Raw genomic sequence first — 23,710 nt, forward strand, 5'->3', positions numbered from 1 at the left:
CACCATTATATCAATTCCAACCTATTTATGAGGAAGACTCCGGTCACAATGTTGACTAATAATGTTGCATTGTTTTTTTTTTTTTTTGTCCAGATTGGAAGACTACCAAAATCATGCTATTCTTTTTTTTATTTTTTTCCTCTCCATCGAGAAATGTAATATACTGGCTTTCATGTGTGCTTTCCTGTATTTTAGCTTGCAATTTTTTTTAAACCAAAATATAATGGTGTGTTTCTAAGACTGAAGGTAGACTGTTTATATCTTTTAAAATTTGCTTGTTCATTTCACCTGGTTACAGCTTATCCTGTCACAAGGTTCTGTAAGCAACTCATACTTGTTAATTGGTTGCTTCCATTTTTACAATAAAGCAGTGGACAAATGAACTTCCGTATGTGCTTGCTGGAAAGATTCCCACTGACAAAAATTTGACACATTTTTTTGTTGGACTGCTAACATTGAGACACAGTACATGTGATGATAGCAACTTTAACTTGGTAGAGTACAGCATAAACACAATAAAATGCAGTGGCAATTGTTTGTATGGAATATGTTGAGGTAATTAAACATTGATATAATTTTCACAAACAAACAACCATTCGCACTCACATTCACACCTACCGGCAATTTAGAGTCTTCAACCTACCACGCATGCTTTTGGGATGTGGGAGGAAACCGGAGTACCCGGAGAAAACCCACGCAGGCACGGGGAGAACATGCAAACTCCACACAGGCGGGGCCGGGGTTTGAACCCCGGTCCTCAGAACTGTGAGGCAGTCGTCCACTATTTCCCCTGTTTGTTTCTATGTGCCCTGTGATTGGCTGGCGACCAGTTCAGAGTGTACCCTGCCTCTCGCCCGAAGATAACGAGGATAGGCTCCAGTACGCCCGTGACCCTTGTGAGGATAAGCGGTACAGAAAATGAATGGATGGATGATTTTCAGTCATAAAAGCCCCTTTTGAAGGGGGAGTTTGCAGTATTAAAAATGCAAGAAATATTGAATGACTTCACTAACCCCACCCCTGAAAAAGCCGCGCCCCTCATTAATGTGCGAGATTCTCAAACATGGCCGTTCATAATGACGTGATTATGAAAGTGCATAGTTGTGATACTGTAAATAGTACAGAGAATGCTGTCCAGCTTCAACAAAATAGCGGCACTAGCAATACATAGCTGGCATTAGCCATGGCTGCTATGTGGCTAGCATGACTTATTCGAAAAGGAGTGTGACTACTGTGTAACACAATGTTAGCAGTTTGAAGTTTTCCGTCCATCCGTTATCTGAGCCGCTTCTCCTCACAAGGGGATAATAGGATTTATAATAACGCCGCCACACTGAAGTCCCACACTTCTTTTTCCTTCTGGAAGCGTGCCAATCACACTGCACCGGCATTCCAGTAGTAGTAGGTGTCCTGCAGCTAATCATATTGCAGCAGGGCGTGTCCTGCCTAGAACACAAGTGGGATTCCTAATAACGTGTCAGCCACGCCTTCTGACTCTGATTAATTGTTTATCCTCGGGCGTGGTAGTTTCTTGGAAATCAAATTAGAGGTAAAAGATGGAGACAGAGAGGGATTTTTTTTTTTTCCACAGATCATTTTACTCATGTACTACTGTCAGATAGTCATACTGACAGTTTTAACAAATATGACCAAAAGTGATATATTTTTTTTTTTTAAGGGAGAAATTGCAAACTCCACTTTTAAGGGTAACCATATCCTGTTATGTTAACAGGCTGTAGAAAATGGATGGTTGAGAGTGTATTTAATTATAGACAGAATAATAACAACAAAACATATTTTGCTCTTGTGTGCGTCTTCACATGGGACACAACTTGATACTATCAGAGGTGGAGCTGAACTGCCCAAGTGCGAAGTCCAAACCCACTCCGACTCCACTCCCCACCCCAAAGACAGCGTAGAGGGGCTGGGTAAAGTTTGCCCGAAATGTGTGAAGGTGTGTCATGCTCTCTGCCACGCCGTAGAACCCCAGCGTTCCTGTGGACAAATCCACGAAGATGCCCAGACGAGGGGAGTAGGTGACCGGTATGTCCCTCTTCTCGTTGTCGTGCAGCGCTAAGCAGCAAGTGTCGGAGAGCTCCAGCGTCCACGACTGGGCGTTGTAGCCGATTCCCGCCCTGGCGTCTGAACCCTTCCTGCTCAGTGAGCCGTACGCCACGCCCATAGAGGATCCTCGGCCTCGCCATTCCACCTCCCAGTAGGAACGCTGGGAATAGAGCGGGTTCCCACACATGACCTGAGTCCAACCGTCAAAACGCTGGGGACTGTCCGGATAGGGCACAACTTCGCCCTGCAGGGTGGCTTTGGTGTTGCCCTCGGAGAGAATCAGGCGACGATGGGCGCTGTTAGGATCAAGGGTGAAGTTTACAGAATCTACAAAAGAGAGAGAGAGAAAAAATAATACAGTACAAATCTATCATTCACTTTCAGTTGCAGGTTCTTTGTCTGTACAGTCTGGCTCCATAACATGCAAACAGTAAGTATTATCCATTAGTCCATTCTTTTTTTTTTTTTTTTTTTTAACCTGTCCTGATAAACTTCTTGGTCATGCTGAATGGAGGCTCCTCAAAGGCCGACCTTGCTATGCCCAAAATGTTTTTCTGTGCTAACAGGGGAGTTTGATTTACAGTGGTGCCTTCAGTTTCGAGTGACCTGACTTAAAAGTTTTTCAAGATGCAAGCCGTTGATCGGCCGATTTTATTTTATATTTTGCTTTGACTTGCGAGTGCAAACTTGCTATACGAGCGCTTTATGTTGGCAGATGACTTAACGCACTTCACAACAAATAGGAATTTGGTAGATAACATAAGTAAATATTCTTCAAAAAAATGGTTCAAACTGTTTATTGCTACTCTCAGCTGAAGGTTACTGTCAAACATAAAACAAAGTGAATTAAATATGTATTTAAAACGACTATGAAACCTCTGGTAACTTAATGGTAATGCTTTCTTAAAATAAGAAACACTATCGGCACTCGGGGCAACAATTAGCATCCATGTGCGGTGTTGTTACACTTCATGCAACACAGAGAAAATATAACAATACTCGTGCATGTATTCTTCATGCTCAACAAACAACAACTAATATTACAATTAATATTACTGAGAAGTCGTGAGAGGAGCTAAGTGTCCCGTACAGTACAGTAGAACCCCACATACTATTCACGGATTATTAAATTTTTTATTTCATTTTTTTCTTTTTCTTTTTTTTTTTGGGTGGTGGACCAACCTTGACAATGCTTACTGATGATTTATCCCTGCTTGTTCAAGAATTTTTCCCCCCCCCAAAACGTTTCCTTCAATTACCTGCAGATTTTCGCTATTCGCGGTCCAGCCCGGTCCCTATCCCCCACGTATACTTGCCCCTAGGTGGCCAAGGCGCACACACCAGAATGAGCAGCACAATGTACATTGAAGGAGAAAGTGTGACAAAAACTAAAAAAAAAAAAAATCTAATTACTGTATGTCATTTCTGTATGTTTCCATGAAGTATATTATAAAGTGATATTTTTCTCATTAAAAAAAAAACAAATTCTCAATTTTCTTTTTTGGGGGGGAGAGGCTGGAATGGATTAATGGCATTTACATTTATTACAATAGGACAAGCGGATTTGAAATACAACTGTGTTGAGTTACAATTGTGGTCACAGAACAATTTAAAGTCATATCTCAAGGCACCACTGGTTAATTATATCCATCCATCCATTTTTGAGACTGCTCATCCTCACTTAAGGTCCTTAATGAGCTGGAGACTATGCATGCCGACTGGTTGCCAGCCAATCGCATTTATCTATTTGTGACAAACAAGCATTCACACTCACACCTAAGGATACATTTAGAGTCTTCATTTAACCCAAGAAGTATGTTTTTGGAATGTGGGAGGAAGGTGACATACCCAGAGAAAACCCACACATGCACAGGGAGAACATGCAAACTCCACACAGGAAGACCGGGGTCGAGATGCAAACCCTGAACCTTAGAACTGTGAGGCACATGTGCTAACCACTTGTTCATGGTGCTACCTGCTTATGTATTAAAGTACTGTATTTTTTAACCCCCCCCCCAATAAGGGATCAAACACTAATGCCATTGTCAAAAAAATCTGTCAAATGCCAAAGCAACATGGAGCTGTCAGCCCTGCACATTTAAGACAATCAAAAGCCCAAAGAAAGTAATGTTGAGGACAGCTCGACTCATGGTGTAAGGAAGTTACTCCAGAAAAATGATTTCCCAGTTTTGTACACTTATAAAATGTCTCAAGTTACCAAGACATTTAAAAAAAAACGTGACATTATACAAAGGTGATGTAGCTTTCCCAACTACACGCAAAAATTAAAATGGACTTTTAGAAATTGTTCACCATGGCCAAACTACCCAAGCTGTGGATATATTATCAGATACAAATAAGACTCACATTGCAGGAACTCCTCTCTTTTCCTTGGTTCTGGAGCCTGGATGCTGTCAAGGCTGATTTCTCTTACTGATGACAGAAAAACATAAGAAGTAAGTGATTGTTTTGAAACATTTATTCAGGTGCAATACAATACATTTTTAAAGGAATACACATTTTAGTTTCCTATATTTAAGCGCGGTGTCAATGTTCAAACTGTGCATAATGTGACAGTGGTTTAAATAATATTAAATTACCTTTTAGAAATAAAACCTCTGTCTGGCTTTTTCTCTTGTACATACATACTAATAAAGTTTTCTACCTTGACATTGTTGAAACATTTTGTATTATCACAGATATATTTCAAATAGGAGCAATTATGCTCTCAAGTTGTCTCTTCACAACCATGCAACCCTGTTACCCTGTTTCTCCTCACAAGGGTCGCGGGCGTGCTGGAGCCTATCCCAGCTATCTTCGGGCGAGAGGCGGGGTACACCCTGAACTAGTCGCTAGCCAATCGCAGGACACATATAGACAAACAATCATTCACATTCACACCTATGGGCAATTTAGAGTCTTCAATGAACCTACCATGCATGTTTTTGGGGATGTGGGAGGAAAACGGAGTACCTGGAGAAAACCCACGCAGGCACAGGGGGAACATGCAAACCACACACAGGCGAGGCCGGATTTGAACCCGGGCACTCAGAACTGTGAGGCGGATGTACTAACCAGTCGTCAATGAAATATTTATTCAGGAATATTTTTTAAATGTATCTTTTTCAAGGGCCTGAGTATCTGGAACAGAGTTGCGCCAAACAGCAAAATAGATCATATGACGATTAAAATATCGCATAAAAAGTGTACCGTTTGTGGTTGAGCAGGACAAATGAGATTATATGGTGTTTTATTACCTGTTTTTCTTGAAAACATACCAAACAATATATGTAAAACAAATGGTTTGTGTTTCCAGAATGTTAGTGCCTAAATTGTCCTCCCATATGTTTAAGTCAACCCATACATTTGCTGGCTTCTGGCCAGAAGCAAAATGACGCATCAGAGTCTGGATTTTTTTTGCCTGGGCCTTTTTCATAGCAGACATTCCTGTGTCTGTATTGAGTAATGAGATCAATCATTTCACTCACATGCAGGAAAAGCAGGACTGTGATCATTGGCAGTGGGGGTGGGTGAGTCCAAGAACAGACTGGGATTAACTGTGTAATGACAAAACAGGAATCAGAGGCATCCCATTCAAGTGATGAAAGTGGATTTTTGGGAAGCTACCGTATCTTACCATCGATTGGTGTTTCAGACAGAGTCGGAAGCGCCCCTGTTAAACAGAAGCCCAACATGCATGATTAGAATGTGACAATGTTGCATTAGCAAGAATACAAGGAAAAGTATGAGCTCACGTGCCTGTAGACGACATGTTAACTACAGGTGTGTTGCCACGACGGGACCGGAAAATGCTGCTGATCGATGACATCCGACTAAAAGCTGAACAAACAAGAAAAGGAAAATGTGCTTTGTTCACCCTCGCATACATTTAGGGTCTTATTTTGATATCCATCCATCCATCCATTTTCTGTACCGCTTATTCTCACAAGGTTCGCGGGCGTGCTGGAGCCTAGCCCAGCTTTCTTCGGGCGGGAGGCGGGGGGAAACCCTGAACTGTTCGCCAGCCAATCGCAGGGCACATAGAAACTAACAACCATTCGCCCTCACATTCACACCTACGGGCAATTTAGAGTCTTCAATCAACCTACCATGCATGTTTTTGGGATGTGGGAGGAAACCGGAGTACGCGGAGAAAACCCACGCAGGCACGGGGAGAACATGCAAACTCCACACAGGCGAGGCCAGGATTTGAACCCAGGTCCTCAGAACTGTGAGGCAGATGCCGGTTTTTGATATTTAACAGCAATTTTAAAAAATCGTTCAAAGTAATTTTTCACCCTGAAATGTGATCCAAAATACATACAAATATTCCAAAATGTCATTCTTTTGTAAAGGTGCTAAAATGTTTGCTGAGTCAAATTTGACCAGTGTCTAAAGTCTAAAGTGAATTTGGGATTTTTAAATCAAGAAAAATAGTGGATAATTGGAAATGGTGGGACTCGTGAAAACTGTGAAAGTGTACGTGTCATAAATGCGTGTATTTATTATAGGACAGTGATAACATTGCTTAAGAAGGAGCTTGAAACATCCTGAGAACTGTCTCTGTGCCCACCACATTTGCAGTGTCCCTCAGGAACATGCACCTGTTGGTCTTTGAAGGGTTATAGGAGAATTTCGAAACAGTAAAAGAATAGATCAGCGTACGACTGATTGTAAACACTAAACATAAGGGGTAGAGGTTACACATGGGTCAGAAGGTCCCTGGACACAGGTGCCAGATCTGCACCTGCAAAGTCACGTACCAGTTAAAATACACTTTCCGTTTTTATAAGAAACATTGATTAAGCTTTAATCATCCATTTGTAGATTTCAGACGGGCTATTAATACATTTTGAACAGATCTGTATTTCCAATTTTTAAATAGACAATTATTATGTCCCACGTCAAAATTGACCATGACCATGTGTGCATGGAAAATGAACAGTATGTAGGCTTATGGCTGCATGATTACATAACAAAATCTTTTTTACCTCCAGTGGATGTTGGCCCAGGAGCAGGAGTCGGGTTTGGGCTCACTGGGTTTGGGGTAGGAGTAGCAGGGACACCCTGACTCCGACTGGACCTGCTCCACAGAGACGGAGATTCTCTCCGGCTTAGAGTCGGGCTCGGGGTCGGACTAAGTCTGGGGCTGGGTCTGAGGTTGTTCTCCCGTACTGTTGACAACAGTAACAATGAACAAAAGTAAGAGAACAAACATTTGTTTCGAACAGGTAGAAATTGCGACACCAGAATTTGTATGGAAAGACTGTTGCAGCTGAGCTGAAATTTGTTGGTATACGTTTCCTTCGGGTCACTGATGGTGTAGTGGTACACTCGCCTGACTTTGGTGCGGGCAGCGTGGGTTCAGTTCCCACTCAGTGACGGTGTGAATGTGAGTGCGAATGGTTGTCCGTGTCTATATGTGCCCTGCGATTGACTGGCGACCAGTTCAGCGTGTAGTCCGCCTTTCGCCCAAAGTCAGCTAGGATAGGCTCCAGCGCCCCGTGACCCTAACCAGGATAAGCGATGTTGAAAATGGATGAATGTTTCCTTCAGTGGTGTAGTAGTAGTACATCTGCCTCACAGTTCTGAGGACCTGGGTTCAAATCCGGCCTCGCCAGTGTGGAGTTTGCATGGGTTTTCTCCGGGTACTCCCATTTCCTCTCACATTCCTAAAATATGCATGGTACATTAATTGAAGACTCTAAATTGCCCATAGATGTGAATGTGAGTGCGAATGGTTGTCCGTGTCTATATGTGCCCTGCGATTGACTGGCGATCAGTTCAGGGTGTAGTCCGCCTTTCGCCCAGAGTCAGCTGGGATAGGCTGCAGCACGCCCGCGAACCTTGTGAGGATAAGCGGTATGGAAAATGAATGGATGGATGGATTTTATTCCGGGAAAAAATATGGCCCTGTGTGAAAAAGTAATGGCCCCCTAAACCTAATAACTGGTTGGGCCATCCTCAGCAGCAACAATAGAAATCAAGCATTTTCGATAACTGGCCATGAGTCTTTGTGGAGATACTCTTTCTTGCAGGCTTGTTTTAAGCCTGTAAGCATGAATGGCCTTTTTAAGGTGACGCAGCATTTCAATCGAGCTTTCAAGCCTTTTACTAGGCCACTCCAAAACCGTCATTTCATTTTTTTTAAAGCCATTCGGAAGTTGACCTGCTGGTGTATTTTGGATCGTTATCCTGCTGCAGAAGCTGCTTCAGCTTGAGGTTACAAATTGATAACTGAACATTCTCTTTCAGGACTTTCTGTTACAGAGCAGAACTCATGGTTCCATCAATCACAGTAAGTTGTCCAGGTCCTGAAAGAGCGGCACAGACCAAGACCATCACACTACCTCCATCATGTTTGACTGTTGGTATGATGTTCTTTTTCTGAAATGCTGTGCTATATTTACAGTAGATGTAACAAGACACACACCTTCCCAAAAGTTCAACTTTCCTCTCGTCAGATCATAGACTATCCTCCCAAAAGTCTTGGAAATCATTCAGCTGTGTTTTTGCAAAAGTAAGACAAGCCTTTATGTTCTTTTTGGTCAGCAGGGGGTTTCGCCTTGGAACTCTGCCATAAATGCATTTTTTCCCCCCAGTCTCTTCCTAATTGTTGAGTCATGAACACTGACCTTAATTGAGGCAAGGGAGGCCTGCAGTTCTTTACATGTTGTCCCGAGTTCCTGTGTGACCTCTTGGATGAGTCAGTGCTGTGCTTTTGGGGTAATTCTTGAAGTTGAGCTACTCCTGGGAAGGTTCACCACTGTTCCATGTTTTCTCCATTTGTGGATAATGGCTCTCACTGTGGTTTGCTGGAGTCTTAAAGCTTTAGAAATGGCTTTGTAACCCTTTCCAGACTGATAGATGTCAATTACTTTAGTTCTCATCTGTTCTTTAATTTCTTTGGACCGTGATATTTTGTTACAGCTTTTTGAGCACTTTTGGCCGACTTCGTTTTGTCGAACAGGTTCTGTATACGTGATTTCTTGATTGAACAGGTCTGGAGGTAATCAGGCATGGGTGTGGTCAGTGAAAATTACCTCAGCTTTCCATAAAATGTGATTAGCCACAGTTAATTCATGATTTAACAAGGGGGCAATTACGTTTTCCCACACAGGGACAGGTAGCTTTGAGTACTTTTTTCTCTTAATAAATCACAATTTAAAAACTGCATTTTATGCTATATTTTTTGGATGATGTCAAACATTAAATTGAGCAAACTATGCAAAAAATAAGAATTTGAGAAGGGAGCATATACTGTACTTTTTCATGGCACTGTACATGGACACAGAGGAGAAGTCACAACTCCCATCCATTTTGTAAATATCTAATTTCACAACGTGTATATCCGCGGCGTATAGTCTGGTGCGGCTAATATATGTACAAAACAAATCTACAAATTTAGTGGGCGCGGCTTATATTCCGATGTGCTCTATAGTCCAGAAAATACGGTAATCATGATGCACAAAGTGTTTGTTAACTATATTTAAGTATGTTATTACTTTATATTCTGTTATTTTCCATCCATCCATCCATTTTCTTTACCGCTTATTCTCACTAGGGTCGTGCTGGAGCCTATCCCAGCTATATTCGGGCGAGAGGCGGGGTACACCCTGAACTGGTCGCCAGCCAATCGCTGGCCACATAGAAACAAACAACTATTCGCACTCACATTCACACCTACGGGCAATTTATAGTCTTCAATTAATCTACCATGCATGTTTTGGGGATGTGGGAGGAAACCGGTGTACCCGGAGAAAACCCACACAGGCATGGGGAGAACGTGCAAACCGGTCCTCAGAACTGTGAGGTAGGTGTGCTAACCAGTCCGCCATCGTGCCGGCTAAGTCACAACTCCTCAACAGCAATATTAGTCATTTGATTAATATATGCCTGAATGTATTGTTATGTTATCTGTCTATGTTTTGTTTCACCGTCTGTTGCACAGTTAGCAAAATCTAATTTCTCCATATCGAGGTTCAAACAATTAGCGATAGAAGACAAGGAAGTTGGAGACCTAATCCTGTCGGGAAGATTAGCGTCAACCTACCTGACTCTCTTTCATCTGGCTTTTGTCTGGCCCATGGTCTGGGTGACCTCTGTGCGACGTCTGCAGGAGGAAGGAAGCATGCATTCATCACGGTGGCTGACGGCAACATATTCACTTCAACATTTTCAAATCAATAACGCTCACCTCGTGACGCGTCTCTGCTCCTTACATCTTGACCTCTAAAGCCTGCAATGAAGAGAGTATCAGATTGAACACTACAAAGCACTTTTTCCCCCGTGTCCAAACACAGTAAGGTTGGTGGATGTCATTACCCAGTCCTCGTCTGTCTGCACTCCGCGATGTAACTGAGATACTTGGTGTTGAGCCTGTAGAGTCATTTCAGTATTATTATGTGAATTATGATGATGGTCTATGAACATGGACAGAAACAAACAGCGGTCATACCAGATGAACGGTTGTTTGAGTTCGAGTTGCGTGATCCCAAAGCAGAAAATACTGGAAAAAGCGAAAAAGTTGATTATTTACATTTGTGGAATTGCAGCCATTGTATGTTTGTTTTTTACAAAACTCACATTTCAAAAGGCCACCTCTCTGATTGCGATTGGCTGCATGACAACAAAAATCAAACAAACAAAAAAAAACATAATTACCTCACCACCATGACTTTTATAGCTGTATTTTCAAATTAAAAGATAAGATTCTTACCAGCACCCAGTGTGAATAACGTTGTCTCATTGACTGCAAATAGGGACGACAAACATGGTTAAAAAGAAGTCATAGAATTATGTGGGTCAAAGTCATCTCTGTTTGCATGTTCTCTCCATGCCTGTGTGGCTTCCTCTCACATTGTTGTTGTTGTTGTTGATTTTGGGAGGGGATTTTTATTTTTATGTAAACTTTGTATTATTATGAATGTATATTTTATTTGTTTTACCTGACTATTTAATAATAAAATGGTATCCATCCATTTTCCATACAACTAGGGTAACAGGGGTGCTGGAGCCTATCCCAGCTGACCCTGGGCGAGAGGCCCTGAACTGGTCGCCAGCCAATTGCAGAGCACATATAAACAAACAACCATTTGCACTCACATTCACACCTACAGACAATTTAAAGGTTTCAATTAATCCGAGCATGAACATCAATACCATAAAAATAACTAAATAAAATATGTAAGTGTATATTCTGATATTGCTGTGTGCGTGTGTGTGTGTGAGTAAGATTAGTACTGCAAAAGATGCATGTTTTCAAGGTATTTGTGATAAAATAGGGCTCATGTGGGCTAATATGCACAGCCAAAACAACAATATAACATGAAAGTCACCGCAAGGTGTTCTCTCAAGTTAGAAGTGGGTGAAAATATCTACGTTTGGGCTGACAGTGCCACACAAATACTACGATACATGAAAGAGTTGAGTTGCGCGCCGTTGCCTACAATGGTAACGACGACCTTCCCAACATGGTCGCCACGTAGGCACATCCATTTGCCGGGATCTGTATCTTGTTTTAGTACCAGAAACCCAATCGAAGATGTTGTGTGAGGTCATGTGACTTCCCTGTGTTGTTTGATAGGTGAACTAGACTTCAGTGTCACTTGCGCTTAAATTGGATTGGCGCAAACAGTGCCCAATGCGGACGTGAAGTCGTCGTCTAAACAGAAAATATATTCATTCATTCATTCATCTTCCGTTCCTCTTATTGTCACTAAGGTTGCGGGCGTGCTGGAGCCTATCCCAGCTATCTTCGGGCGAGAGGCGGGGTACACCCTGAGCTGGTCGCCAGCCAATCGCAGGTCACATATAAACAAACAACGATTTGCACTCACATTCACACCTACGGGCAATTTAGAGTCTTCAATCAACCTACCACGCATGTTTTTGGGATGTGGGAGGAAACCGGAGTACCCGGAGAAAACCCACGCAGGCAAGGGGAGAACATGCAAACTCCACACAGGCGGGGCCGGGGATTGAACCCCGGTCCTCAAAACTGTAAGGCGGATGTGCTAACCAATCAATCACTGTACCGCAGACAAAATATAATAATATAAATAAATAGCTGGGATGGGCTCCAGCAAGCCCGTGACCCTTGTGAGGATAAAGCGGTACAGACAATGGATGGATGGATGGATGCATAAATAAATAATAAGAAATAAATAAGTTAATAAATAAGCGAAAATTGATCAATAAAATTAACCAGCGGCATTTAGATTATTGTAATGGAGTAAAAGTACCCTTTTGACAAGTACAAATGATCCAAGATGCTACTTGAGTAAATGTAACGGAATAAATATGGCGTGTCACTACCCACCTCTGATCAGGGTTAAAATTGTTTTAGATTTTCTATTATAGTTAGTTTTTTTTTTTCCCCTCAAATTCAGTTGGTTTTAATTAGGTTTTTTGAGCAGGTTTGTTAGTTTTTAGTATTTTTTTTAAAGACTTTGTTTTTTGTTTAATTTGTATTAGTTTTAGTTTTTTTATTTGGGGTATTTGTCAAATGTGAGATTTAAAAAAAAAAGATCATAATTAGTATTGTGTAGTATAAACTAAACAAAAAAATTGCATTTAAAAAAAAATATTAACTTACTAACAGATGAACAACCATCCACAAATCAAATACAGGTACTGTATAACAGTCCAAAGAATTTGAAGTGCAACAAGTGAAGTGCATAATATTGCTTCTAAGGTTAGATTAGATACATCACAACGTACAGTAAAACCATTCATGAGACACATGCTGTAGTATGGTTCTTAAAAAAATAGAAGTAAGCTTGCTTTTACCTCCTGTATCGCCAGTGAAAGTGCATCCAGTCTGTTTTTTTGTTGCTGTTTTTGTTTTTGTTGAGTCCATGATTATTGTGACAAATCTTTTCAAGTTTTCCTGCTGTAGCTGAAATGTGCTACAGTTGTTCGTTCAATCACCTATTGTATCAGCGAGACAAACTCTTTGTCTGCTTTCACATGTATGCCTTTCTCGTCGTTGGAAACAGCGGCATTTTGAGACTCTGCAGTTTTTCGTTTCTCTGAGTTGCCCCCAAAAGGGGTCCGTGAAGGTGCTAGCAAGTCGGAAGCTAGCCGTCTTAGCTGATTCGGTTGAGAACAGCTTGGACGTAAAAGTTAGCTTTGCAGCAAAACTTGCGCATGGTCTGGTGAGCCGTCAGTACGACGGCGCTCCCCGAAGACGTGACTTCTAGGCGGCACGCAGAAAGTGAACAAAGGAGTATTCAATGTTTCTTCCCTACCATTTTCTATGTATTTTTTTCAGAAATATGTACATTTTAAATTAATGCCAAAAGCTCATGTTTTTAATTAACTGACAAAGATGAAGACAAAGGACATTTTTGCTATAAATTTAGTTAGTTTGGCAAATGTTTAGTTAAAGTTTTTTTTTAAAAAACATTCTAATTTTTTAAATTTTGTTTTACGAAGAAAAAATTCAATTTTATTTTTTGTTATTTTATTCATTTTCGTTTATCATAATAACCTTGGTCTGTATACGTGTTGCTCCACCATTCATGTTCAGATATCCGTTGCTTAAATGGTTATAACATTGCAACTATCAATGCTAAGTCTTTAGCCTGTCAATTGTGTTTTCCATTCTGTGTTAACATTAAGCTAGGGGACTTAAAGGCAAAGTTATGTGCTTGTGTTAAATATACAATGTGTCTTTTTCTGAAGAATTGTTCATTAGCTACCAGACTGCTGCTTATTGGGAAGTGAGTCGAGTTGAGTTCACTACCACCATACAGCGCTCGTATCTCAATTTTGCATGGAAAAAAAAAAAAAACATCGGCCAAAAAAACTCATACGTCGGCTCGGGTCACTCATATCTCAAGCCAGCACTGTAATTAATACATAATGTGATGAATTATTCACATTTTAAGTGTTTTACGCAAATTTGTATTTAATACATGTATATCTAAACAGGCATGACTTGACAAAAAAGTGCCACAAATCCAAACCTTTTTTAGTGATCTTGCCTAGCTCCATGTTGCACAAGTCCTCCACTTGCTCTCTGAGGTCTAGGATGGCATCCCGTACAGGCTCAAAGGAAGCATCATGGTTGACCTGCACAGTCGGAAGGTCTCCCAACTCAAGTGGACTGCACATGGTTTCATACATCTGAAAGGAAATGAGTGCTTCCTAATTAAAAAGGCCATCACCTTAGGCCTAAATACACCTCAAACCTGCAGGTAGTAGATGTGGTCCTCGCATTGAGCCAGATCCTTCGTCTGCGTATCCCTCCTCTTCAGGTCCTTGATTTCCGCCTCCAGACGTTCAACGATCTCCTGAGCCTGCTCCATCTTCTCCCGGCCGGCCTCATCCAGCACCTCCTCTAACAGTTCCTGGAGTCTCTCCACTGAGCGTTGGAGTTCCGACAGCACCTTCTCGGAGTCGCTGTGAACGCGGTCTGCAGAGCGCTGTATGTGTAGCATGAGTCGGTCTCAGGATTAGCGTGCTGGACCCCTATCAGTTACACAGTCATTTTGGGGCAACTAAAGCGTCTAGAGACCAAGGGTCCCAAACTTTTTATACCAAGTACCACCTAGAAAAATAATTAGCCCTCCAAGGACCACCATTATGGGCAACAATAAAATATGGTAGCATAGTAGGCCTGTGTGTTCATTAAAAAACGAGACAGAGGTTTTACTTACAAATTTACTTACCCAGTGTGAAATCTGGGCCTGTTTACCTCAACAACAATCTGACATGCTTGTAGGAAGCCATGACTTATTCTTTTGTACAATTGGCAATAGGTGGATACATTTTATATTACAAAATAATCTTTTTGGGACAAATTAAGTGAAATTGGATCATTTCCAGCGGCACCCCTGATGATTTCTCACGGCAGTGCAGGGAAGTAGAGGTTAGCAAATCTAACTCACAGTCGAGAGGTTCTGTGTTCCGATCTCGGCCTATGTGACGTTTTGCATGTTATAGTGTATTTGTATACACTACTCACAGAAAGTTAGGGATATTCATCTTTCGGGTTAATTTTTCTTTAAATAAGGACATTTCTAAGTGACCTAAACTTTTGAAAGTGTGTGCAGTATACTGTATGTACATTCCGGATCCCACCTTCATTCCATCCATCATCTTCTTCATGTCCTTCAGCTCCTGCTGTCTGTCCTTGAGCTTCCTCTGATTTTCTGTCTGCATCTCAGAAAACCCTTTCTGCAGTCGAGAGGACAAGACAACCAATGACATCAATCAGTCTCCGCAAGACAATACTAGAAGATGTAGGAGTGTGATAAATGAACAGTAATGTTGTTAGGAATGTGTTCAGCCAGACCGGTGTCAATGCAAAAACCTGGGAGTCCCTAATCTAGTGGTTCTCAATCTGGGGTCCATGAGCCGTTGTTTGGGGAGCCACAAAATAATTTGTAGTAAATTATTATGTTGTGTCATTCGAAAAATTGCTTACCTATAGTATGGGGACCGGCGTGCCAGTAAAACAAACATACTAAACCAGTTACTCCTCCCTACATTAGCTTCAGCCAATTAAAAGCTTCGCTATAGCTGCGACATACCACACAAATCTGACATCCATGTATGGACTAAATGCATATTATTATATGAATAAAGTCCTATTTTTTCAAGAACAAACAAATTTTTCTCTCTCTCAAAACTCCTGTTATTTAGAGAATGAAACCTTCTTTTCCAGAATAAAAGTTCTAATATTACAACAATAAAGTTGTATTTTTTTTAAATTCACTTGTTGTGTTGTGACTTTCTTCCATTGTTTAACTTTGACTTTAATATTATAATATTAGAAATTTATCTTGGAAAAATACAACTTTATTGTTGTAAGATACTTTTTATCCTGTCTTTGTTTTTGTAAAGAATACAACCTATCACTTTGTTCTCATATACTTTTTTCCTTAAAAAAAACATGACTGTCATTGTAACATTATGACTATTTTGTTGAAAACATTTTAATTCCTATGACATTTCGGGGTACACATGGTAGTTAAAGAAAAAAGTTGGACAATCCCTGCCCTAATACTCCTTGGAGAAAGATTATGATTGAGAAATGTTGTTCAGGTTTTTTAATGTTTCAGCCTTACCTCTTTGTCCATGCGTTCAGCCTTCGTGGACACGCTCTCGTGACCTTTGTGCTGGTTGGTCGTACACAGCCAACAGATGAACACCTTACACTGGCGACAGAAGAACTCCTGCAGGTACTTGTGCTGAGTGCAGATCTTCTCGGCCAAGTTGCCTGTCGGCGCGATCAGCTCGTGCTCTTTCAGGGCCTTGGTGGTCTGGTGTGGCTTCAGATGGCTCTCGCAGTACGAGCTCATGCAGACCAGGCAGGTCTTGACCGCTGCCCTCTGCTCTCCTTTGCACAGGTCGCACTGCACGGCCGAAGAGGGTAGATTCTTTTTGGATTTTAATGCTCCTCGTATGCTTTGGTAGACCTCAGCTCTTGGGGTTCCTTTGCGGAGTTGATCCACAGCTTCGGCCAGCATGGTGTTTCTGGAAAGCGAGGGCCGAGGGCAGAAAGTCTGGCGGCACTGGGGGCAACTGTAGATACCTTTGGGATCATCCTTGCTCCAGTAGTCCTTAATACAGGCCATACAGTAGCTGTGCCCACAGGGAATGGTGACCGGATCGTTGGGGAGATCCAGACACACGGGGCAGTTAAACTGCTCCTCTGTCCACAGTTTACCACTCATTGTCCAACAAGGAAATAGAAAGGCGTAAAGCGTGGCGGTGGTAGACAACCGAGACACGAGTGAGATGAGGAATTGTTTGGAGTCACAGGAGGAAATATCAAGTCAGTTAGAAAGGCGAGAGCAGGGAGGGGCCTGAGCCACCAGGCAGGTCGAGCGGGTACAAATGGGTGTCGGTGGAAAAACTGGTAAAGGAAGGAGTGAATCCTTTTATTGTGTCAATTACCCAGAGAGACATTCGGTGAGATTGATTAGTTACACCATGAAACCCAGTATTTGGAAATCATTGTTCCATATACTGTATGTATGAGTGAAATGTGAATTTTACATAAAAAAGGCTTCCCATCAACACCTCATATAATTGAAATTTTCAAGAAGCGAAAAGTGTTTTATCTGAATGAAAAACTCAAGGTGCTTGAAATTGTAACTCTTATAAGCAACAATTTTCTGACTGAAGAGTTTTTCAGATTGTTTTTTTTTCGATGGAGAAATATAATATGACACAAAGGTATGCTTAAAAAACCTGTACATGAAATGGATGGGCTTCCTTAAAATTAATCTCCAACACAATACTTTTCATTTAAAGCAGGATGGAACCACCCTTCCTCGTTGTGCCGGCACAGCAACCAATTGACTAACATGCATGTGATATGGTATTCATTCACTATTAAAGTCCATAGACAGGCTATTGGCTTCAATTGCTTATGCTGGGACAACTGAATAATAACACAGGTTTATATTAAGACGGGGGTGTCAAAGTTGATTTTGACTTTGTAACATTATTTGTAGTCAAATATATAAACTGTCGAACTATTGTTCTGCTGTGGTTTGCACCCCTGTTCCCCTTGTCTGTTTTGTCCCTCGGTCTATTACCTAAAACCCTTTTCTGTCTGGGTGAATTTTCAATAAACATCAGAATGATTCAAAATAAATCAATAAATAAACAAGGTGTTACAGTGAAAGACTGGTTAGCACATCTGCCTCACAATTCTGAGGACCTGGGATCAAATCCGGCATCGCCTGTGTGGAGTTTGCATGTTCTCCCTGTGCCTGCCTGGGTTTTCTCTGGGTACTCAAGCTTCCTCCCACATCCTAAAAGCGTGCATGGTAGGTCAGTTGAAGACGCTAAATTGTCCGTAGGTGTGAATGTGAGAGACAATTAATTGCACACTGTTTCTCTGCAATGCAAGATATCTGCAAAATTTGACCCGTCATAAGTAGTGGACTCCTATTGCCAACTACTACAGCAACCAGAATGAGAAAAGGTATTTTTATTGAATTTTAGTAAATATTTTTGATAATTAATTGCATAAAGTTGAACCAAAATGCAAGATATTAGCAAAATTTGACATGTAGTGAGTAGTGGACTCCACTTGCCAACTACTACAGCAATCAGAGTAAGAAAATGTGTTTTTATTGATTTTTAGTGAATATTTATGACAATTAATTGCACACAGTTTAACCAAAATGCAAGATATCACCAAAATGTTGACCTGTAGTAAGTAGTGGACTCCCGTTGCCAGCTACTACAGCAATCAAGATGAGAAAAGGTGTTTTCATTGATTTTTAGTAAATATTTTTGATAATGAATTGCATAAAATTGAACCAAAATGCAAGAAATCAGCAAACTTTGACATGTAGTAAGCAGTGGACTCCCCTTGCCAACTACTACAGCAATCAGAGTAAGAAAATGTGTTTTTATTGATTTTTAGTGAATATTTATGACTATTATTGAATTTTGGTGAATATCTTTGCCAATTAATTGCATCCAGTTTATCCAAAATGCACGATATCAGCAAAGTTTGACCTGTAGTAAGTAGTGGACTCCCATTAAACAGAATGAAAAAAGTTTTTTTTATTTGATATATCGTCATTTGTTACACAGTTGTCACCCTTAATTTCGGTCCCTAACACAGACGGTAAGCGAAATGTCGAACCAAGCGCCGTTATTGCATATACATCTGTAGTGACAACAAATCCAGCCGCCAGTTTTTCTTTACAGACAGCTTCCGAAATTGTCCTCCCCACACCACACGTGATATAGTCGAAAATGCAGTTAAGGGGCCTGTGAGAACTGAATGTCAGACGAATATCAACTAATTCTCTTGCTGTTTTCCACCTTATGCTATTCATACAACTGAATAATAGCTCGGTGTTTGTTAAAAGGTCCAGATTTAAAACCGAGTAAATTTATGAGTAAAATGATATGGTCAACATTATTTTAGAAGGTATATATTTACTGTTTGTACTTCTTTTTTTTTCGACATTTAGGTGTATCGTGTGCAGTGAGACTTTTATTAACGTGGTTCAATAACGATTGAGAAACACATATAGAGAAGAGGTTAAGACCTGCTGTGTGGCGTGGCCGAGCAAAGCAGGAAGTACTCATGGGTGAGTCCTCTTGCATTTCACGGCTAGCTTCCCTCCGGAGCACAAACCTGTAACTTGCAAGTTCGTTTTGTTTCCAAGTGTACGTTTTATAACTCGGAACAGATGTCACAGAATGCCGCGAGACGTCCCGGGGTTGGGGTGGGTGTCCTGGTCACAGATTCGGCTCATTCGGGCTGTGTCCTCGTCGGAAAAAGGAAAAGTGTGACGGGAAAAGGGAAGTACCAACTTCCCGGCGGCCACCTGGAGTTTGGGTACGTAGCCCGGTTTAGTAGTTCCTTTGCACTCTTCCCTCGACGTTATAACTCGCACGTAAGACACAAATCAAGATTCATTATAAAATGTAACAACGTAAATTGAATATTAACCAATTCAAATGAGAGCATCTTAATTATATTATCACAATTCTTTATTATAATTTTTTTCCTGGTCCAGTAACTCTTGTTGCCAGGCTGAATCTGTAAAAATCTTAAAAGGGCCACAAAAAATTCTTCAATGACCTCATACGATAATACTGTAATAGTCAAAACAAAATGTCCTTTTGTTTCAAAGCAACAGCAAAAATACCAACAAAAATACAACTTCGTTTGCATTTTGACATAAATCAAAAGAAATAATAAAAAATAAAGTTGAATAAAACTGAGAGGGGGAATTGCTTAATTTTTTCCCTGTCATTTCCACTTTTTGTTTACTTTCTAATATAGCCTACTGGTTAGAGGAAGAATAACTGCAATTTTTTGTATAATTTTTTTTGAATTTACGTTTTTCACTGCCCACTTTTTTTTGTAGCTGGAAACTTGGAACACAACATTTCCATAAAAAAGCTCCGACACCTGGCAAAGTGTCAACAATATGTAGTTATGTGCATAAAATTAAAAAGTTTAATTAATTTACACGAGACGAGCATTATCGGACAGATCTTTAAAAGACAATTCCAGTGATATAAGTATAAATTTTCTGTATGAAATCTTTAAAAAGATTATGACTCTTTAAAACCGGTGAAAATGCACCACTTTACGGTCAACGTCTTAATGCAAAGTCACTGGGGGTCGACATTTTAGGTGTGACCTTTTTGGTTGACTCCGAGTTTCAAACTTTCAGAACTTTCTTAATCTTTATCGTATTTTCAAAGGACTGATATTAATGGGAAGCTTGTGTGTGTGTGTCCCCGTCCATGTCTATATATGTGTACATACTGTATAGTTCATAATATTCACAAAATTAGCATTGGAAGTTTCAGAAAATATGAGCCGTCATGCTGGGTCACAGTAACGTCACAACAGGCCTGGCCAACTGTACAAGCAAAAAGTGTGACTGTAAGACGAACAGTTTATTTCAAATTTGGCAGAAACAGAAAAGTATACAATAAATCCTGAGTATGAATTTGAATAACCGGGCTACTCACATAAAAGTTTTTTTTACGGGAGTCTGTCGACTGTAAATTCAGGAAATGTTTTCCGAGTCCATCCATCCATCCATTTTCTGAGCCGCTTCTCCTCACTAGGGTCGCGGGTGTGCTGGAGCCTATCCCAGCTGTCATCGGGCAGGAGGCGGGGTACACCCTGAACTGGTTGCCAGCCAATCGCAGGGCACATAGAAACAAACAACCATTCGCACTCACAGTCATGCCTACAGGCAATTTAGCGTCTCCAATTAATGCATGTTTTTGGGATGTGGGAGGAAACCGGAGTGCCTGGAGAAAACCCACGCAGGCACGGGGAGAACATGCAAACTCCACACAGGCGGGGCCGGGGATTGAACCCGGGTCCTCAGAACTGTGAGGCTGACGCTCTAACCAGTCGGCCACCGTGCCTGTTTTCTGAGTTTTATGTTGCAAAAAAAATGTTCTTTGGAGAAATTTCAAAGCCGTAATTATAACTAGGACACCTCTTCTACGTAATTATTAATGGTGGAAAAAGGGGTAAGGTTAAAAACGTGAACGCAGTGAGACACGGAAAACAGCGGTTCCGCCGCTAATCAAAATGCGCAATTCGGAGTGTGGCTCGTTAAGTGACCAGTTTCAAAAGCCATTCCGCGGCAGATGTGCACATACCTATATTAGCACTGCTCCAAAAATAAAAGTGAAAGTTAAAACTTACACTTGCAGCAGTGAACTCTTGCATGACCCAGTAAAATGCTGTCTGTGTATCATTGGCATGGAGAAAAGTCCCTGTAAGCACGTGCTGACTGATAAACAAAACACATACAAAATGTGGTTTTCGCTGCACCCACCTCGTGCCTTGCCTCCGCAACACGGCGCTGTGCAATGGCAGCACATACACATAATGAATGGATTAGTCAACAGCGCATTGTGCTGTGCTTAGTGCTGTGTTAAAAGGCCAACACAGTTCGGGGGCCACAAATAGGCAGCGCCTGGGCCACATTTGGCCCGCCAGCCAGTTAATGAGGGTAGCTGCTTTAGGCATTCGTTTTTTTCCATTTTCAAATGACAATAAAAAAAGAAAAGAAACGTGGCTTAGTATTTTGTTATTCGTTTTTTTTAAACTAACAACAAGAAGAAAATGTATTTTTTTTCACGTTTCAATTTTAGGCTCAGATAAAAATCACAAAATGGAAAAACCACAGGAGTCAGGACTAGATTAGATTTTAATATTAAAGTGGTAGGGTTTAGGGTAATGAGCGTTAGTAAATATTTGTTATTTCTTCCACAAAGTATTCCAAATGATGATGACCAATTTTTGTGCAATGGCTATGATTGATTTTCCATTTCCTCCCAGCTTCACAATTGACATGCCCCTGGTTTTTATGTTGGTTATACTTCTAACTTATGCAGTATGTTTGTAATGTATAAATGTCTCCAAATTTAAAACTGAGTTTTCAGCACTATTTTTGTTTGAGTAATCAGCCTGGGCAACAAAACACATGTCAGTCACATGTTCCAGTACTTTTTCTCACATGAATGATGAATGGGTTCAAACAAAAGGGGCTATTATCTTGGTTGTATATCCATTCCAGATGTAAATACCTGTAAATAAATGATCTTCTCTCATATTTATCTTGTCAAACCCAAAATATCTTCAGTCTACAGCAAAAAAATTAGTAAATTCGCATTAGCCTCACTGTTTCAGGACTTTTGCAGCGGAGCGTATGGTTGCAGAGTAATGCTGGTATAAGGACTGCATGGCTGACATCCACTGAAGAGACTGTGTTCCTCTACAGGGAGACGTGGGAGGAGTGTGCTGAAAGGGAGGTGTTGGAGGAAGCTGGCCTGCATTTGGTGAACGTCCGCTTTGCCTCTGTGGTGAACTCCATCGCACTGGAGGAACAATATCACTATGTTGACATCATTATGCAAGGAGATTTAGACAAGGAGCGATCCACAGAGCCCCAGAACTTGGAACCCGAGAAAAATGAGGGTGTGTAATGGGATATGTAGCACTAACAATCTCACAAGTTGGTCTTCCATTTGCGGCGATAACCACACATCATAATCGAACAGATTTTGTTTCTTTCGCAAAGTCCCACAAAGTTGTAACCATAAAATCCGTGGCAATTTCCGGTATGTACCATATGTGCGGCCCCACTCAAAAAAATAATAATTTAAAAAAATAAGCTTTTTGAAAGGGTTTGCTATTGGGATCATGATGTAAATAATTGGTGTTTGTATGGGGTATTTGCACCCTCTTGTGGCAATATTATAAGAAGTCTTTAAGGATTTTGTAAATACATTAAGAGGTTATCGATATCAAGGAAGTATGACATCTTTGTTGTTTGAAGTTTTCTGTATTTGGGGAAGGAACGTAGGTTAGGTCATTGTTTGTAGGAAGTGACTTAGGGGTTGGTGGATAGAATTATCCATAATGTCGAACAATGTAAGATGAGTAATTAAGATTCAATGTCAGTGGAAGGATTTAGTCCAACCTCAGTTTGATTAATTCATTAAATGTCTCAATACATTTGTCCACATAGTGAATGTCCATCACCTGTGCCAGTGACTAACTGAAATAAATTCATTTTTTTCATCCCATCTCAGGATGGACGTGGATGCGGTGGGACCAGTTTCCTCCCGAGGACCAGCTCTTTTTGCCATTGGCTCACCTGAGAGAACAAGGCTACCAGCCCTTTACAAGTGCACAAGCAGAAACTTAAAGTAACTGTTCCATTCTATTCATGAGTCAAAGAACCCTTCTGTTTTGTATTTGACTCTTTTGTAGCAAAGTGTACAAGGGTATGTAAGAACTTAGACATAAGATCTTTATTTTCACTCATACAGATGCACACATTTTTCCATGTGATATGATGACCTGAGCACCATCATGGGAAACATTTCCTGTATTGTAGCTAAGAGAGTCAGCCATTCACATTAACACAATGTACCAAAAAAAAAATCTTCCTATTGTTGTGTCAAAACATTCATATACAAACGCTGGTCATGTGTTTTGTGAATCTTGAGATTTAAGCATTCACGCAAATGCTACTGTGAGCAACAAGCCCTTGTTTTTCCTCCAGCATGGTATGCGTTCCTGTTTGGGTTTTAATATACTATTTATTTAATGTTCATAATTTGAACAATAGGTGCAATGAAATAAAATGTAAATATCTTATTCGGACTG

At 40.8% G+C, this 23,710-nt stretch overlaps 2 protein-coding genes across 2 annotated transcripts; one reads left to right on the forward strand and one right to left on the reverse strand.

Annotated features, from left to right (window-relative positions):
- Positions 1-119: 119 nt before the first annotated feature.
- On the reverse strand, positions 120-16,910 carry trim25l (tripartite motif containing 25, like). The gene is made up of 16 exons (XM_061785629.1): positions 16,143-16,910; positions 15,154-15,249; positions 14,262-14,495; positions 14,037-14,196; positions 10,784-10,816; positions 10,651-10,683; positions 10,523-10,573; positions 10,390-10,443; positions 10,262-10,303; positions 10,118-10,177; positions 7,056-7,238; positions 5,824-5,904; positions 5,702-5,737; positions 5,553-5,621; positions 4,432-4,497; positions 120-2,391 (listed from the first exon to the last, which is right to left on the reverse strand). The coding sequence occupies exons 1-16, from the start codon at positions 16,749-16,751 to the stop codon at positions 1,817-1,819; spliced, it is 2,382 nt and encodes a 793-aa protein (XP_061641613.1). The 5' UTR covers positions 16,752-16,910; the 3' UTR covers positions 120-1,816.
- A 2,210-nt stretch (positions 16,911-19,120) lies between these two features.
- On the forward strand, positions 19,121-23,701 carry nudt15 (nudix (nucleoside diphosphate linked moiety X)-type motif 15). Its single transcript, XM_061785654.1, has 3 exons — positions 19,121-19,390; positions 22,317-22,513; positions 23,131-23,701. The coding sequence occupies exons 1-3, from the start codon at positions 19,242-19,244 to the stop codon at positions 23,244-23,246; spliced, it is 462 nt and encodes a 153-aa protein (XP_061641638.1). The 5' UTR covers positions 19,121-19,241; the 3' UTR covers positions 23,247-23,701.
- The last annotated feature ends 9 nt before the right edge of the window (positions 23,702-23,710 follow it).

The sequence above is a fragment of the Phyllopteryx taeniolatus genome, chromosome 1 (genome assembly GCF_024500385.1).
Source record: "Phyllopteryx taeniolatus isolate TA_2022b chromosome 1, UOR_Ptae_1.2, whole genome shotgun sequence".
In the NCBI taxonomy this organism is placed as follows: domain Eukaryota; kingdom Metazoa; phylum Chordata; class Actinopteri; order Syngnathiformes; family Syngnathidae; genus Phyllopteryx; species Phyllopteryx taeniolatus.